The sequence below is a fragment of the Hyla sarda genome, chromosome 2, assembly GCF_029499605.1.
Source record: "Hyla sarda isolate aHylSar1 chromosome 2, aHylSar1.hap1, whole genome shotgun sequence".
NCBI classification, from domain to species: domain Eukaryota; kingdom Metazoa; phylum Chordata; class Amphibia; order Anura; family Hylidae; genus Hyla; species Hyla sarda.
Window position 1 is genome coordinate 366,714,676 of NC_079190.1, and position 16,298 is coordinate 366,730,973.

A 16,298-nucleotide genomic window follows, 5' to 3' on the forward strand; every position below is an offset into this window, starting at 1 on the left:
TATCCAAAGGATAGGGGATAAGATGTTAGACCAATATCCCCATTAACCCCTTCCCGCTATAGGACGTATGCATACATCCAATCATCCGACACATTCGCGCAATTGGGCGTATGCATACGTCATGGCGATCTCCGGCACTGCCACGGGCAGCGCAGGAGATCGGCGATGGGAACCGGCTGTCAATCACAGCCGGAGTACCGCTGCCAGAGCCGCGACCGCGTCGGTCCCGGCAGCATTAACCCCATAGATGCAGTGAACAATCCTGATCACAGCATCTATGGTGTTGACAGGGGGAGCGCTCTCCCCCTGTTCTCCAACTGCGGCACCGCGATACAATCGAGGGTCGCTGTTGGTCGCTATGGCAGCAGGAGGTCAGATCATGACCTCCTGTATGCCTGCTACGGAAGCCTGTGAGATCCAGCCAGAGGCTAGATCGCACAGGCTGTAGTGTGTGTTTGTGTGTGTGTCTCATCAGGTTATACTGTGCTGCAGTACAAATATATTGCAGCATAGTATAACCTGTAAAAAATAAAAAGTTCTTCAATAAAACTATGAAATGTAAAAAAAAAATGCCCCTTTCCCAATAAAAGCCCTGTATTATCAAAAACACAAATCATATGCATAATAGGTATTGCCACGTACGTAATGACGTGTACTATAAAACTAAATGTAAATTATCCCGCACGGTGAACGCCGTAAAAAAAGTGCAAAATTCGCCAATTTTAGTACAAATAGTGGAATTAAAAAGATCAAATTGCGTAGCACAAAAATGGTACCAATGATACCAATAAAAAGTACAGCTCATCACCAAAAATAAGCCCTTACTCAATGATGTCGGACGAAAAATAAAAAAGTTACGGCTGTTGGAAGATTAATGGCAGAAAAAGAATTTTGCTCAGAAAAGGAAAAAGAGCATAGAAAGCTATATGAAATGGGTATCGCCATAATCGTACTGACCCACAGGATAAATATAACATCACTTTTACCGCACAGTGTACACCATAAAAAAAAAAGCCAGAAGTGTTCGTTTTTCACAATATTTTGAAGTTTTTCACAAAAAAAGCTTCATGTGGCAAAAAAAATGCACCAGTTATATAAAGTACAATATGTCACGAAAAAACTATCTCGGAATCGCTCTGCTCAGAAAAAGCGATCTAAAGTTATTACCGTTTAAAGAGATGCATGTCAAATAAAAAAAGAGCCTGGTCATAGAGGTAAAAAATGGGTCCGTCCTTAAGGGGTTAAGACCACTACTACGACCGTACACAGACTATCTCCAATTAAACTACTATACAAGGGACACTATGACCATTACCACCATATAATGATGGGATAATATGAAAAAAGGAACTTTACAGAGACCATTATCACCACTACAAGGGACAAATAATTGCACTACACCATGACCACTACCTTTACCACCATATAGTGATGAGATAATGCCACCACACTGATACTAAATCTAACCACTGTACACAGACCAGAATCTCCAATGAAACCACTATACACAGACCGGTATCGCCAATAATACCGCCACAATATGACCACTACCATTACCACCATATGACTGGATAATATTACCATACTGATACTGAATAAAATCACTGTACACAGTGACCTTGGTTCTACAGACCATATGTGATTACATACAGTTACACCAGGTGACGTCGTCTGTGATCGGAGTCATTCACTTTTGCTTTTTCTTCTCCATCCGGCACAGACCGTCATGCCGATTCTTCCATCCACAGTTCGTCTCCACAGAACCTGCCAGACAAACATTTTAGGATCCGTACTCTTTTTAATATTACCGTATGGAGCGCTATAGGTGCTTAAACCCTTGGATTATCGCACAGTAAAGTAGATATGGGGATTGGGGAAAGAGTAGGTAGGTACCCCCATTAAGTAGATCTCTTCACATGTTTTGACAGTTTGACGGACGTTCATGACAGAGCGCAGCGGCAGTGTGAACGAAGCCTTACACATACATTATGTAGATACACACAGCATCTATACATGCATACACATACCATACATCCACCCGCCCCCCACATCATACATTACATACTGTACACACATCATGCATATACACCCCCTTCCCCCCCCAAAGCCATTCTCCATGAGTGGAGATCGACACTGAGGCCCCAGAAAAACAGCGTCTGAGGCTCAGCCACCCGCAGCTAGGCCACATGGACTCCTTCACCAGGTCTGGATTTGGGATAAAAACCAGCCCTGGAAATATTTGTATACCAGCCACTAAGCATTGTGGCAGCCTTAGGGAAGGGACAATGAAGTCTGGCATTTGATTTGCCCGGCTTCTGTTTCCTCATGTTGCAGGCTTGATGCTTTTCCCTTTTGACTCAAGCTTTGAGTCAAGGGGCGCTGTATCAAGTGCGCCACATGACAGACTCCAAGGGAACCTGTCGTCAGTGCCATCCCTGCCATTACTTGCCCCAGATCCATGGTCCAGTTCGTCTATCTTCCTTATTCTGGCGACTACCAACAGGTGACACTGATGACAGATTCCCTTAAATAATACGGTAATTAGGATACACACACATGCGCATATATATATATATATATATATATATATATATATATATATATATTTTTTTTTTTTTTATATTATATTATGTTATATTATATTATACAAAACAAACAATAACAGCAGCACTTTAAGGTAGAAGCCACCAAGCAAAAGCAGCGTCAGGCAGTCTGTGAGAGACCAAGTCTCAATAAGGATACTAAAGCAAGTCCACTGCAGCACTCCAGGTAAAACCAGGAAACAAGGTATACATATTACATCAATGTGTACAGGAAAGGTTTCAGCTCCCTCCAGGACTTTTCTCCAGAGAAACTTTGCCTGTACACATTTGATGTAATAAAGTACATTTTCCATGCACAATTATACTGTATACCTTTTTAAGTCATGCACTTACTAAATAAAACAGTATATAAGGAGGAATATTGGGGGAGATTTATCAAAACCTGTGCAGAGGAAAAGTCCACCAGTTGCCCATAGCAACCAATCAAATTGCTTCATTAATTTTTCAGAGGCCTTTTCAAAAATGAAAGTAATCTGGTTGCTATGGGCAACTGGTCAACTTTTCCTCTGCACAAGTTTTGATGAATCTTCCCCATTATCACCATACATATTACCATCAAACTGTTACTGACTGAATCCTGTATACTGAGACCAATATTACTATCCACAGGATAGGGGATAAGTATCTAATCACAAGGGGTCCGACCACTGGCACCCCCTGCATTTTCTTGCATGGCACTTTCCTAGTGCATTAATCTCTGTGGGAGAGCCAGTGATACATGAGTGCTGTGCTAATGTACCTCCTGCTCTCCCAAAGAGATAAATGAAGAGGGGGTGTCGACCCTCACTCCATGGGTGAAGAGATAGGGTATAAGAAGTAAAGTAGTGGAGTACTCCTTTAACAAATTTCTTTAGAAACACAGAAGTTAGGGAGAAAATAAATTTTTTTTTTTGTAAACAACCAGCGCAATGTTTCAGATTTTGAGAGGTGGTTGTTAAAAGGTTTTTTATCCCCAGCTATATTTTGCACAAGGACCTGGACCCACCCCCAAGGACCCAGGTCACGGTGGCATTTTTAAATTATGATTACTCTGAAACACCTGAGTGTCTCAGTGTAATTCATAGTGTCCCACGAATGCAATGACTGCACCAGTTTTATACTACCTGTGGTTTGGGCAGCATACAACTGATGACCGGTTCCCTATAACTGTAGTTAAAGGAAAACTGTCAGCAGAGTCACCCGCACTGACCAGTGGTACTAGCTGGTAGTGGGGGTGACCCTGATTAAAACGAAGCTCACCATGCCTGAATCTGTCCCACCTTTCTTCCATTATTTAAATTTTTCAGAATATGCAAATGAGCGGCAAGTGGCACAGGCAGGGTTACGATCAATGTCTACGGCAGTGTTTCCCAACCCAGTCCTCAAGGCACACCAACATTCCGTTTTTTTTTTCAGTTACTCCATTGCAATAGAACAGGGAAAAATTAAAATCCTGGACTGTTGGTGTGCCTTGAGGACTGGGTTGGGAAACACTGGTCTAGGGCACTGTGACATCAGCTCTCGGCCCAGCTAATCTATATTCATTGCATCCCTCCGCCTCCTGCGCGCTCTGTATTTTAGTTTTCAGAGTACTGTATGGGGGATATTTATCAATGTTGGTGTAAGGTAGTAAAGATTTTACCCCTGTTTGCTTGGTGTATTGTTTGCTCAGTTGCTACCAAAAGGGTGCACAGGACTTGATAAATTTTGTGCAATTATAGAAATCAGTGAACTGCAGAGATTGGTTTAAGCTTTCTGATCTGGCATCTGACACTATTGTATGTGTCCTATTGGGTGGTGTAGGTTTGCGCCAAAAAAAAAAACTTCTAAATTTAATTTGCTCAAATAATAAATACAGCTCCACTGCTAAAAGTGGGGTACGGTGCACCAAACAGTAGACAACTTTGAAAGATGTTCTACTGAAAATTGTGCAAAAAAATGCTATTGCGCAAAATTGGCAGGGACATTTTGAACATTGAAGTGGTGTAAACCCAATGATAAATGCCCCCCTATGTGTTTATGTATGGATCTCTACCAAACAGTGTGTAGCTAGCTTTTGCAAAACTACAACTCCCAGCATGCCCTGGCAGCATTTGGCTAACTTCATTATCTGTCCCCCAGCAGGAATTCCTGGGGGGGGGATCCATCCCCCCAAGTTCCTATGCCCCTGGTTCACACACACTTTTTTTTGCCCATTTACGGGCTAAAAAAGTTTTAATGGCTCAAAAAACCTGGTTAAAAGCTTTATTTATTTATTTTTATTTTTTTTCCCAAAGTGAGTTCTATTTGTTTATACCCTCTTTTTTAATTTTCTACCTACAGACCCCTATGAGAAGGTTTTATTATTATTATTATTATTATTATTATTATTATTATTATTTTTTCTTCGTATTTTAGGTACATTTATACTATTGACGTACAGTTTCATTAATGTAATATTTTAATACTTTGGACATTTCCGTATGCAGCGATACCTCGTGTTTATTTTTGTTTAGATTTGAAAAATGGTGGGGGGGGGGTGATTTTAACTTTTATTACGGAAAGGGCTTATTTACATTAACAGGGGAATATTACATGCAATCTTTCAACTGCATACACTCAACGATCCTGTCCCATAGAACAGGATTGATCAGGGTTAACTGCGCTCTATTACTTCATGCCTTAAGGCTGCTTAGGCTGCCTGCAGTGAAGGAGCACCAATGGAATGTGAGGGGGTAAGAGACCTCCGCCCGTCCTCTTAGCTGATCAGGACCCTTTGATTTTGTTGTAGTGGTCCCGATCAGCTCCCTGAGTAACCCGGCAGTGTTTTTTTTATTTTTTTATTTGTTTTTGGCACCACAATCAGTTGTGTAATGCCTGACACTTTGTGTTAGTATGGAAGCATAATGTTTGCTTTTTCCTTTGTCATTTAGATCCTATTTTGTATTGAATATTACTTTTATCTAGAAATATAATTTTTATTTTTTTCCCAGATATGAATTACCTGCACCTTCATCTGGCCAGAGGAATGATATCACTGCATGGCAGGAGTGTGTCAACAATTCAATGGCTCAGCTAGAGCATCAGGCTGTTCGTATAGAGAATCTGGAAATCATGTCTCAGCATGGCTGTAATGCCTGGAGGGTCTATAATGAGTGAGTTGAAAAGCAGTGTAGTAGTAAAGTAGTCACTAAAATTGAAGCTGCGGATGGTGTTTCAAATTGAAGCTCACTTCTTTTTCTGTTTTAGAAATCTAGTTCATATGATTGAATCTGCACAAAAGGATCTTCAGAAGTTAAGGTGCGTATATACATTATCCTTACCAAAATAAAACTTTTAACCCCTTAACGACGCAGGACGTATATTTACGTCCTGCGCCGGCTCCCGCGATATGAAGCGGGATCGCGCCGCAATCCCGCATCATATCGCGTCAGTCCCGGCGCTAATCAACGGCCAGGACCCGCGGCTAATACCACACATCGCCGATCGCGGCGATGTGCGGTATTAACCCTTTAGAAGCGGCGGTCAAAGCTGACCGCCACTTCTAAAGTGAAACTGAAAGTATCCCGGCTGCTCAGTCGGGCTGTTCGGGACCGCCGCGGTGAAATCGCGGCGTCCCGAACAGCTGATCGGACATCGGGAGGGCCCTTACCTGCCTCCTCGGTGTCCGATCGGCGAATGACTGCTCCGTGCCTGAGATCCAGGCAGGAGCAGTCAAGCGCCGATAATGCTGATCACAGGCGTGTTAATATACGCCTGTGATCAGGATGAGAGATCAGTGTGTGCTGTGTTATAGGTCCCTATGGGACCTATAACACTGCAAAAAAAAAGTAAAAAAAAGTGTTAATAAAGGTCATTTAACCCCTTCCCTAATAAAAGTTTGAATCACCCCCCTTTTCCCATAAAAAAAATAAGTGTAATAAAAAAAAAAATAAACATATGTGGTATCGCCGCGTGCGTAAATGTCCGAACTATAAAATTATATAATTAAGCCGTACAGTCAATGGCGTACGCGCAAAAAAATTCCAAAGTCCAAAAAAGCGTATTTTGGTAACTTTTTATAACATTAAAAAATGAATAAAAAGTGATCAAAAAGTCCGATCAAAACAAAAATCATACCGATAAAAACTTCAGATCACGGCGCAAAAAATTAGTCATACCGCCCTGTACGTGGAAAAATAAAAAAAGTTATAGGGGTCAGAAGATGACATTTTTAAACGTATAAATTTTCCTGCATGTAGTTATGATTTTTTCCAGAAGTGCGACAAAATCAAACCTATATAAGTAGGGTATCATTTTAACCGTATGGACCTCCAGAATAATAAGGTGTAATTTTTACCGAAATATGCACTGCGTAGAAACGGAAGCCCCCAAAAGTTACAAAATGGCGTTTTTTTTTCGATTTTGTCCCACAATTATTTTTTTTTTTCCGTTTCGCCGTGCATTTTTGGGTAAAATGACTAATGTCACTGCAAAGTAGAATTGGCGAAGCAAAAAATAAGCCATAATATGGATTTTTAGGTGGAAAATTTACAGGGTTATGATTTTTAAAAGGTAAGGAGGAAAAAACGGAAAAACCCTGAGTCCTTAAGGGGTTAAGGACATGCACTATAAATGGTATGACTTTGCGGCAAGGTACATTATGCACAGTGCCGTACACTTACAGCATGGCTTTGAAGCAAGCTTAGGACCTGCACTTGCTTTATAGCGGCTGAGTTCTGGCTGCTATGAGCAGCTGGAGACTTACCGCTAATGGGGGTGGTGGGGTCTCTTACCACCTCTGCCACGCCGAATGGCCTAGCTTCTTGTACAGACTGCAGAGTCAAGTTGTACAAGAGGATTGCCAATAGTACTGATCAGTACTATAAAATGTACTATTAAATAATCTAATTGCACATAAAAGTATTTAACATCTGGGGAAGTTGACCATGTTAAACACTGCCCATTACTGTTCTTGATGGGAACATGTATTGGTGCCAGGCACCTCTCACCGATCTGGTGTTAGTTTGTGCTGTGATTACTTAGTGCTGTTCTTAGCATTGCCCTTTTCCCCTACTCAGCCGAACATACATGCAACTGTCCAATGGCTGCACGAGTGAGCTAGTGTCACTCTAGCAGTCGGCCTCCCTTAGCTCACCGGTATCCCATAGCTCACTAATGTGGTCAGCTTGCCATTGGCCATGCATGATCGAGTGAACAGAGAGGAGGACAGCACTAAGCATAAACTAACGCAAGATCGGTGAGAGGTGCCCGGTAGGAATACTTCTTGTTTCGCAAAGCAACAGTAATGGGCCATCTTTAACATGGTAACCTTCCTCACAGGGAACAAATTGCATGTTACTTTGATCAAATAGAGGGTCTTTATAGTATTTTCCCCACTGATTCTGAATCTGCTTTCCATATTTGTGTGTCAGGTAGAGTTGTTGAGTAACACACATTTAAAACTTTGAAAAACTTTTTTGCATTTGCTTACAACTTAAAATAGCTTAAACTCTATTATTAATGGCAGTTGCGGTTGTATAGAGTATTATGGCTGGTTAGGTTAACCCGCAACTAGAGATGAGCGAAGTTACAGGGATTTTGTTCGTCACAAACTTCTCGGCTCGGCAGTTGCTGACTTTAGCCTGCATAAATTAGTTCAGCTTTCAGGTGCTCTGGTGGACTGGAAAAGGTGGATACAGTCCTAGGAGAAGGTCTACCAGCCCACCGGAGCACCTAAAAAGCTGAACTTTATTTATGCAGGCTACAGTTAGCAACTGCCGAGAAGAGAAGTTCGTGACGAATCGAATTACTGTAACTTCGCTCATCTCTACCCGCAACAATGGAAAAATGCAATTGTGGAAAACTGCTGCCTGACTATTTCTGACGACTGATTCCAAATTGGCATAGAAAAATACATAAGTACTCGGTGTCCAAGAAAAAAAAACTTTGTTTACCAGCGTTATTACTTTCAACAAATATATGTGGCACAGGACAGTCTTTGCCTACAGGGGACTTGCTGTCTGAATTTTTTCCTCATGAGCTTTTCCCAACAGGGGATTCAGTACCACATATACGTCTTTGTCCACTGGAGATGCAATCTAGCCTTTTTATATATATTTTTTTTTCTAAGGACTAAAAAGTGTCACAAATTTGGACTCCCACCAGACTCTTCCTCAATGGTTTAAAAATAACTAATTGTTAAAATTGTAACATCAAGTGATTTATTTTTCTATATTTGAACAGCCCCAAGGGCCCTGTTGCACACTTTCAATCTTATTTATCTTCTTATATGACGGATGTCATTTATATAATAAATATTTCATTTAATTTAAACCCCAAGTTATCTGGATACCTAGTAGAGCACGATGGCTATGATATCATAATGATGACTGACTATCATAATGATGACTATGATATTATGATGACGATGATATTAGTATTTTTCTTGTGATTCTTATACTATTCTTGCTACTTTATTTATCACTCCCCAGCTATTATTTTTCTCGGTCGCTCTTCATTGGGGGACACCGTTACTGACGGGTATATGCTCTTGCCACTAGGAGGTGCTGACACTAAGGGGGGGGGGGGAAGTCTGCTCCTCCCTGGCAGAATATACCCACCCACTGGAAGTGAGGTAATCAGTTTCAGCTTAGGATCAGTAGGAGGCAGACACAGGTCTGGAGTTCTCCAGACCTGGTCTTTTTCTTGTTTTACAGTTAGGGATGTCTAGTTAGTTTTTTCATTCCTTTTATTTTCCGTTTTCAGGTGGGTGTTCGGTAGCATGGCCCTACCTGTTCCCCCTTATGTGATGAAGGGGCACAGGGCATAGTGTGTGCTGTTAACCCCTTCTCACCTACGGCCAGCACCATGGGTAGTACCTTGGGTCTGGGTCCCCCCATAGTCCCTGCTTGTCTTGCTGATGCAGCCTGGCATGATGCAGGTGACACCTAGCTGGTTAAAGAAATCTGCAGGTGAGTATTGGCGATTTCAGATGAGTATGCCCCTTGTTCCCCTTCCAGTAATCGGGCAAGGATCTTTTCTTTACTCTGTTGTGGAGCTGTACTTCCTCTCTGAAGGGTCCTGCAGGGGTTAACATGTGAGGACAGGGGAGGCTTAGGGGGTTAATGAATGCCCGCCATCATGATTTTACTGTTGGGAGGCGGGGTCCCACTTGCGCAGCGCTCTGTGCTGCGCTCTCTCAGGTATGCTGGCACCTAACGTGGCTGAATTCCCTGCGCCGATCCTCTGTAGGGGTCCCGAATTTTCTGTATCTCCCCTTCCTCCTGCTGCAGTTTTCCTTGTCGGGCAGCACCTTCCCCCACTGCCGGCTGCGGAGTAGCGCTGGCTGGCGTCTTTTACTTTTAGTTTCCGGCCGTCGCTCAGCTCTGGCAGCCGGAGTGCGGGGGTACTATAAATTTAGGCCACGGCTTCGGCCTGTACGTTCAGGCGCGAGCTCGGCCCACTTCCCCCTCTGATAGGGAGGTCAGTGACCCCTTGTTCCCAGAGTGGTGCGCACGCTCTGGCTGGGTCATCCCACGGACACTTCGGCTCCCCCAGGTTGCCTACCTTTCTAGTATGCCTTTAGGTCATACTTGTCGATTTTCAGTCTGACTAAGATCAAGTGTAGTATCAGTTTACTATCCGATACTTCCTCTATTCGAGAACATATATTGATTGGATCTTTCGGAACGGGGGCAGAGTTTGAAGCTCTCTCTGTCACCCTAGGCGTCTGACTTATAGGGCAGCTTCCGCTGGTTCAGTGCATCCCATGTATTGGAATGCTTAGCCTTTGGTCAGAGTATTGAGGCACAAGCCCTGTACACTCTGTTCTTTTCAGCTTAATATCTGCTGGGCTCTCCTTCTGGGACTATATATGGGGGCCGCTTTATTGTTTCCACCACCCTGTATGGCTGATATAGCAGTTTACATTGAATCGGTTGAGATATGCCACTGGCATACCTACTCTCGGCAAAGTTCTCATTCTGTCAGGGAGCGTATGTGACTCGCCTTGGCAGGTCGTTGCCAAGGGATTCACGATCCCTTGAAGGATAGTGGTAGAGAAGAACAGTCACTGACTGTAACCCTGGTGAGTGCCACGCCATGACATGTCTGTCATACAATATTCCCTCCTCTTCAGGCTGCCACACCTGCGGCCAGTGCCCCAGATCCCCTTGTCCAGTGCGAGGTCTCTGTGGAAGTGTCCCTGCGTGGTCATGGACTGGACCTGCTGTCATTATGCCAGATAGTAGATAGTAGACTCTCCTGTCGCTCATCTCACAACTGCCGCATCTGTGGCTGGATAATCGTACCCCGTTTCTAGTGCCAGGTGTTCACTGGAGTGACCAGTTGTCTACTATGGACACATAGCAGTAAGACGGACAGTGGTCTGCATGGTTTTCTCCACCGCGCCTCTCTCTCTTATACAAGGGCTGATGTAACTGTGGCTAGAGTTCTGGTACCTCACTGCTAGTGCACGGTGTCCGGTGGGGTGACCTGGCGTGCCCTATGCAGGGCGACGGGGATGCAATGCGCCTCCTGTCTCTCAGGGTGGCAGAGATTCTAACCGTGGCTTCTAGGCCTCCCCGCCCTTCCACATGCGTTATAGGGGCACAGCTATTGCCTATATGGCTGTGTCCCTTTATCACCAGCACCTGGAGGTGTACTCGTTCAGCCAGACCATTGTCTGCACTGTTTCTGCTGTCGTCGGCCTCCCATCTCACTGTAGTACCTCAATGTTGGTGTGATGAATCTGTACGAGTTTCCCTACAGGTACAAGGGACTGATGTCAGTCAGCCAGTCTTACGTCTGCATGGTCTCCTACACCAATGGGTCACCCATCAGATCAGCCGCACTCCTGTGCCCGGGTTTGTAGTAGTGTTGCTGTGCTTTCGGGAATCCTATACCAGTCAGCCAGACAGTTGTCTGCATGGTTTGCTGCTATGTCTGGTCCACTACCATACACTTCCCACACTGTGGCGGAAGTTCAGCTAACGCACTGCGAAGGTGTAGTTCCGAGTGAGTCACCCCATGTTGCTCCATGGGCCTATACAATGCACCACATGCTGATTTGCAGGGTTCCCTACTTTACCAGGTCCCTCTCCACATGCCTGCTGCTCTCACGGCTGAAAGCTGGTATCCCACCTTTAGGGTGGGGTTCTAAATGGGGGACTCGGTGTGGCCGCGGTCCCTAAGCCATATAGCCAGGTTGCATCTGCATGGCTTTCTCATCCACCAGCTCACCTCCCCCATTCCTGCTGCTCCCACGACTGGAGTGTCCCTGTGGATTCATTGGGCCTCTTTCTATCTGTAAGTCAGACTGTCTGCATGTTTCCTGCCCCACATACATCCTTCATCTCTTACGTCTACGACAGCAGTCGTGTGTGTGTGTGTGTGTGTGTGTGTGTGTGTGTGTGTGTGTGTGTGTGTGGCGCACCATTAACCCCTTAAGGACACATGACGTTCTCATACGTCTCCATTTCCGAGTCCTTAAGGACACATGACGTATGAGAACGTCATGTGTTTTACCGGCCCCCCGCAACCATCTGGAGCGGAGCCGGTCCCCGATGCCTGCTGAAATCGTTCAGCAGGCATCGGGGCATATCGCCCAGGGGGGTCATTATGACCCCCCATGTCGGCGATGGCCGCAGATCGCTGGACAATTCAGTCCAGCGATCTGCGGCGGATTCCGGGTCAATCGGGTCTCCAGTGACCCGGTGACCCGGAATTATTGGCTGATCGGGGCCGTCAGAGACGGCCCCGATCAGCCAGAGCCAGCAGGGGTGAGGTGGCACTGGTGCCACCTCACGATCGCCCTGATTCGTCGGCCGGATTACCGGCCGACCAATCAGGGCGCCTGCTGCGGGTGTCACTCCCGCAACCCGCTCCGCCCCTCTTCCGGAGGACGTGAGCGGGTGCGGGAAGACGACCCCCGGTGCTGGGGACCCCGATCCCCGGCGCCCCTGTTGGGATCGGGGCCCCAGGAGCAGCTGCGGCGGCGGAGACGACGAGGGACTGACCTGTGCGGCGAGGATCGTTGGAGGTGAGTGACAGCCTCCTGCTGTTGCTTAGCAACAGCTCCCAGCATGCAAAAAGGGCATGCTGGGAGCTGTAGTTATGCAACAGCAGGAGGCAGACCACCACAACTCCCAGCATGCCCTTATGGGCATGCTGGGACTTGTAGTTTTGCAACAGCTGGAGGCACATTCTTTCTATGGAAAAGTGTACCTTCAGCTGTTGTGTAACTACAACTCCCAGCTTGCACAATCAGCTAAAGTGCATGCTGGGAGTTGTAGTGGTGCATCTGGTGGTTGCATAACTACAACTCCCAGCATGCCCGTTGGCTGTCGGTGACTGCTGAGAGTTGTAGTTTTGCAACAGCTGAAGGCACACTGAGTTAAGTAGTAAACCAGTGTGTCTCCAGCTGTTGCATAACTACAATCCCCAGCATCCCCAGCCAAAGTAGTATGCCTACAGCTGTTGCATAACTACAACACCCAGCATGCCCTTCCGCTGTCCGTACATGCTGGGGGTTGTAGCTTTTGCAACAGCTGAAGGCACACTGGTTGCAAAACACTGAGTTTGTTACCAAACTCGGTGTTTCACAACCAGTGTGCCTCCAGCTGTTGCAAAACTACAACTCCCAGCATGCACTGATAGACCGTACATGCTGGGAGTTGTAGTTTTGCAACAGCTGGATGTTCCCCCCCCCCCCCAATGTGAACGTACAGGGTACACTCACATGGGCGGAGGATTACAGTTAGTATCCGGCTGCAAGTTTGAGGTACGGCAAAATTTCTGCCGCAGCTCAAACTGCCAGCGAGAAACTACTGTGAACCCCCCGCCCGTGCGACTGTACCCTAAAAACACTACACTACACTAACACACAATAAAATAAAAAGTAAAAAACACTACATATACACACACCCCTACACAGCACCCCTCCCCTCCCCAATAAAAATGAAAAAGGTCTGGTACGCCACTGTTTCCAAAACGGAGCCTCCAGCGGTTGCAAAACTACAACTCCCAGCATGCACTGATAGACCGTACATGCTGGGAGTTGTAGTTTTGCAACAGCTGGATGTTCCCCCCCCCCCCCCAATGTGAACGTACAGGGTACACTCACATGGGCGGAGGATTACAGTAAGTATCCGGCTGCAAGTTTGAGCTGCGTCAAATTTTCTGCCGTAGCTCAAACTGCCAGCGAGAAACTACTGTGAACCCCCGCCCGTGCGACTGTACCCTAAAAACACTACACTACACTAACACAAAATAAAATAAAAAGTAAAAAACACTACATATACACATACCCCTATACAACCCCCCTCCCCAATAAAAATGAAAAACGTCTGGTACGCCACTGTTTCCAAAACGGAGCCTCCAGCTGTTGCAAAACAACTACTCCCAGTATTGCCAGATAGCCGTTGACTGTCCAGGCATGCTGGGAGTTTTACAACAGCTGGAGGCACCCTGTTTGGGAATCACTGGCGTAGAATACCCCTATGTCCACCCCTATGCAAGTCCCTAATTTAGGCCTCAAATGTGCATGGCGCTCTCACTTTGGAGCCCTGTCGTATTTCAAGGCAACAGTTTAGGGCCACATATGGGGTATCGCCGTACTCGGGAGAAATTGGGCTTCAAATTTTGGGGGGTATTTTCTGCTATTACCCTTTTAAAAAATGTAAAATTTTTGGGAAAACAAGCATTTTAGGTAAAAAAAATATATATTTTTTTACATATGCAAAAGTCGTGAAACACCTGTAGGGTATTAAGGTTCAAATTACCCCTTGTTACGTTCCCCGAGGGGTCTAGTTTCCAAAATAGTATGCCATGTGTTTTTTTTTTTTGCTGTCCTGGCACCATAGGGGCTTCCTAAATGCGGCATGCCCCCAGAGCAAAATTCGCTTTCAAAAAGCCAAATGTGACTCCTTCTCTTCTGAGACCTGTAGTGCGCCAGCAGAGCACTTTTCACACCCATATGGGGTGTTTTCTGAATCGGGAGAAATTGGGCTTCAAATTTTGGGGGGTATTTTCTGCTATTACCCTTTTTAAAATTGTAAAAATTTTGGGAAACCAAGCATTTTAGGTTAAAAAAAAGTATATTTTTTTACATATGCAAAAGTCGTGAAACACCTGTAGGGTATTAAGGTTCACATTACCCCTTGTTACGTTCCCCGAGGGGTCTAGTTTCCAAAATGGTATGCCATGTGTTTTTTTTTTGCTGTCCTGGCACCATAGGGGCTTCCTAAATGCGGCATGCCCCCAGAGCAAAATTCACTTTCAAAAAGCCAAATGTGACTCCTTCTCTTCTGAGACCTGTAGTGCACCAGCAGAGCACTTTTCACACCCATATGGGGTGTTTTCTGAATCGGGAGAAATTGGGCTTCAAATTTTGGGGGGTATTTTCTGCTATTACCCTTTTTAAAATTGTAAAAATTTTGGGAAACCAAGCATTTTAGGTAAAAAAAATATATATTTTTTTACATATGCAAAAGTCGTGAAACACCTGTAGGGTATTAAGGTTCACATTACCCCTTGTTACGTTCCCCGAGGGGTCTAGTTTCCAAAATGGTAAGCCATGTGTTTTTTTTTTGCTGTTCTGGCACCATAGGGCTTCCTAAATGCGGCATGCCCCCAGAGCAAAATTTGCTTTCAAAAAGCCAAATGTGACTCCTTCTCTTCTGAGACCTGTAGTGCACCAGCAGAGCACTTTTCACCCCCATGCGAGGTGTTTTCTGTATCGGGAGAAATTGGGCTTCAAATTTTGGGGGGTATTTTCTGCTATTACCCTTTTTAAAAATGTAAAATTTTTGGGAAACCAAGCATTTTAGGTAAAAAAAATATATATTTTTTTTACATATGCAAAAGTCGTGAAATACCTGTAGGGTATTAAGGTTCACTTTACCCCTTGTTACGTTCCCTGAGGGGTCTAGTTTCCAAAATGGTATGCCATGTGTTTTTTTTTTGCTGTCCTGGCACCAAAGGGGCTTCCTAAATGCGGCATGCCCCCCAAAAACCATTTGTCGCTCCTTCCCTTCTGAGCCCTCTACTGCGCCCGCCGAACAATTAACATAGACATATGAGGTATGTGCTTACTCGAGAGAAATTGGGTTTCAAATACAAGTAAAAAATTTTTCCTTTTTATCCCTTGCAAAAATTCAAAAATTGGGTCTACAAGAACATGCGAGTGTAAAAAAATGAAGATTTTGAATTTTCTCCTTCACTTTGCTGCTATTCCTGTGAAACACCTAAAGGGTTAATACACTTACTGAATGTCATTTTGAATACTTTGGGGGGTGTAGTTTTTATAATGGGGTCTTTTATGGGGCATTTCTAATATGAAGGCCCTTCAAATCCACTTCAAACGTGAACTGGTCCATGAAAAATAGCGAGTTTGAAAATTTTGTGAAAAATTTCAAAATTGCTGCTGAACTTTGAAGCCCTCTGGTGTCTTCCAAAAGTAAAAACTCATAAATTTTATGATGCAAACATAAAGTAGACATATTGTATATGTGAACCCCAAAAAAATATATTTTGAATATCCATTTTCCTTACAAGCAGAGAGCTTCAAAGTTAGAAAAATGCAAAATTTTCATTTTTTTCATCAAATTTTGGGATTTTTCACCAAGAAAGGATGCAAGTTACCATAAAATTTTACCACTAAGTTAAAGTAGAATATGTCACGAAAAAACAATCTCGGAATCAGAATGATAACTAAAAGCATTCCAGAGTTATTAATGTTTAAAGTGACAGTGGTCA

The 16,298-nt window shown here is 44.4% G+C and overlaps 1 protein-coding gene across 1 annotated transcript in view; it reads left to right on the forward strand.

The window, feature by feature from the left end:
- The window catches only part of BCAS2 (BCAS2 pre-mRNA processing factor), a 52,365-nt gene that overhangs the window by 19,029 nt on the left and 17,038 nt on the right, over positions 1-16,298 (forward strand). The window contains exons 4-5 of the mRNA XM_056558378.1: positions 5,555-5,716; positions 5,811-5,861. Of these exons, the coding sequence (XP_056414353.1) occupies positions 5,555-5,716; positions 5,811-5,861 (213 nt within the window). The remainder of the gene's footprint in view (positions 1-5,554; positions 5,717-5,810; positions 5,862-16,298) is intronic.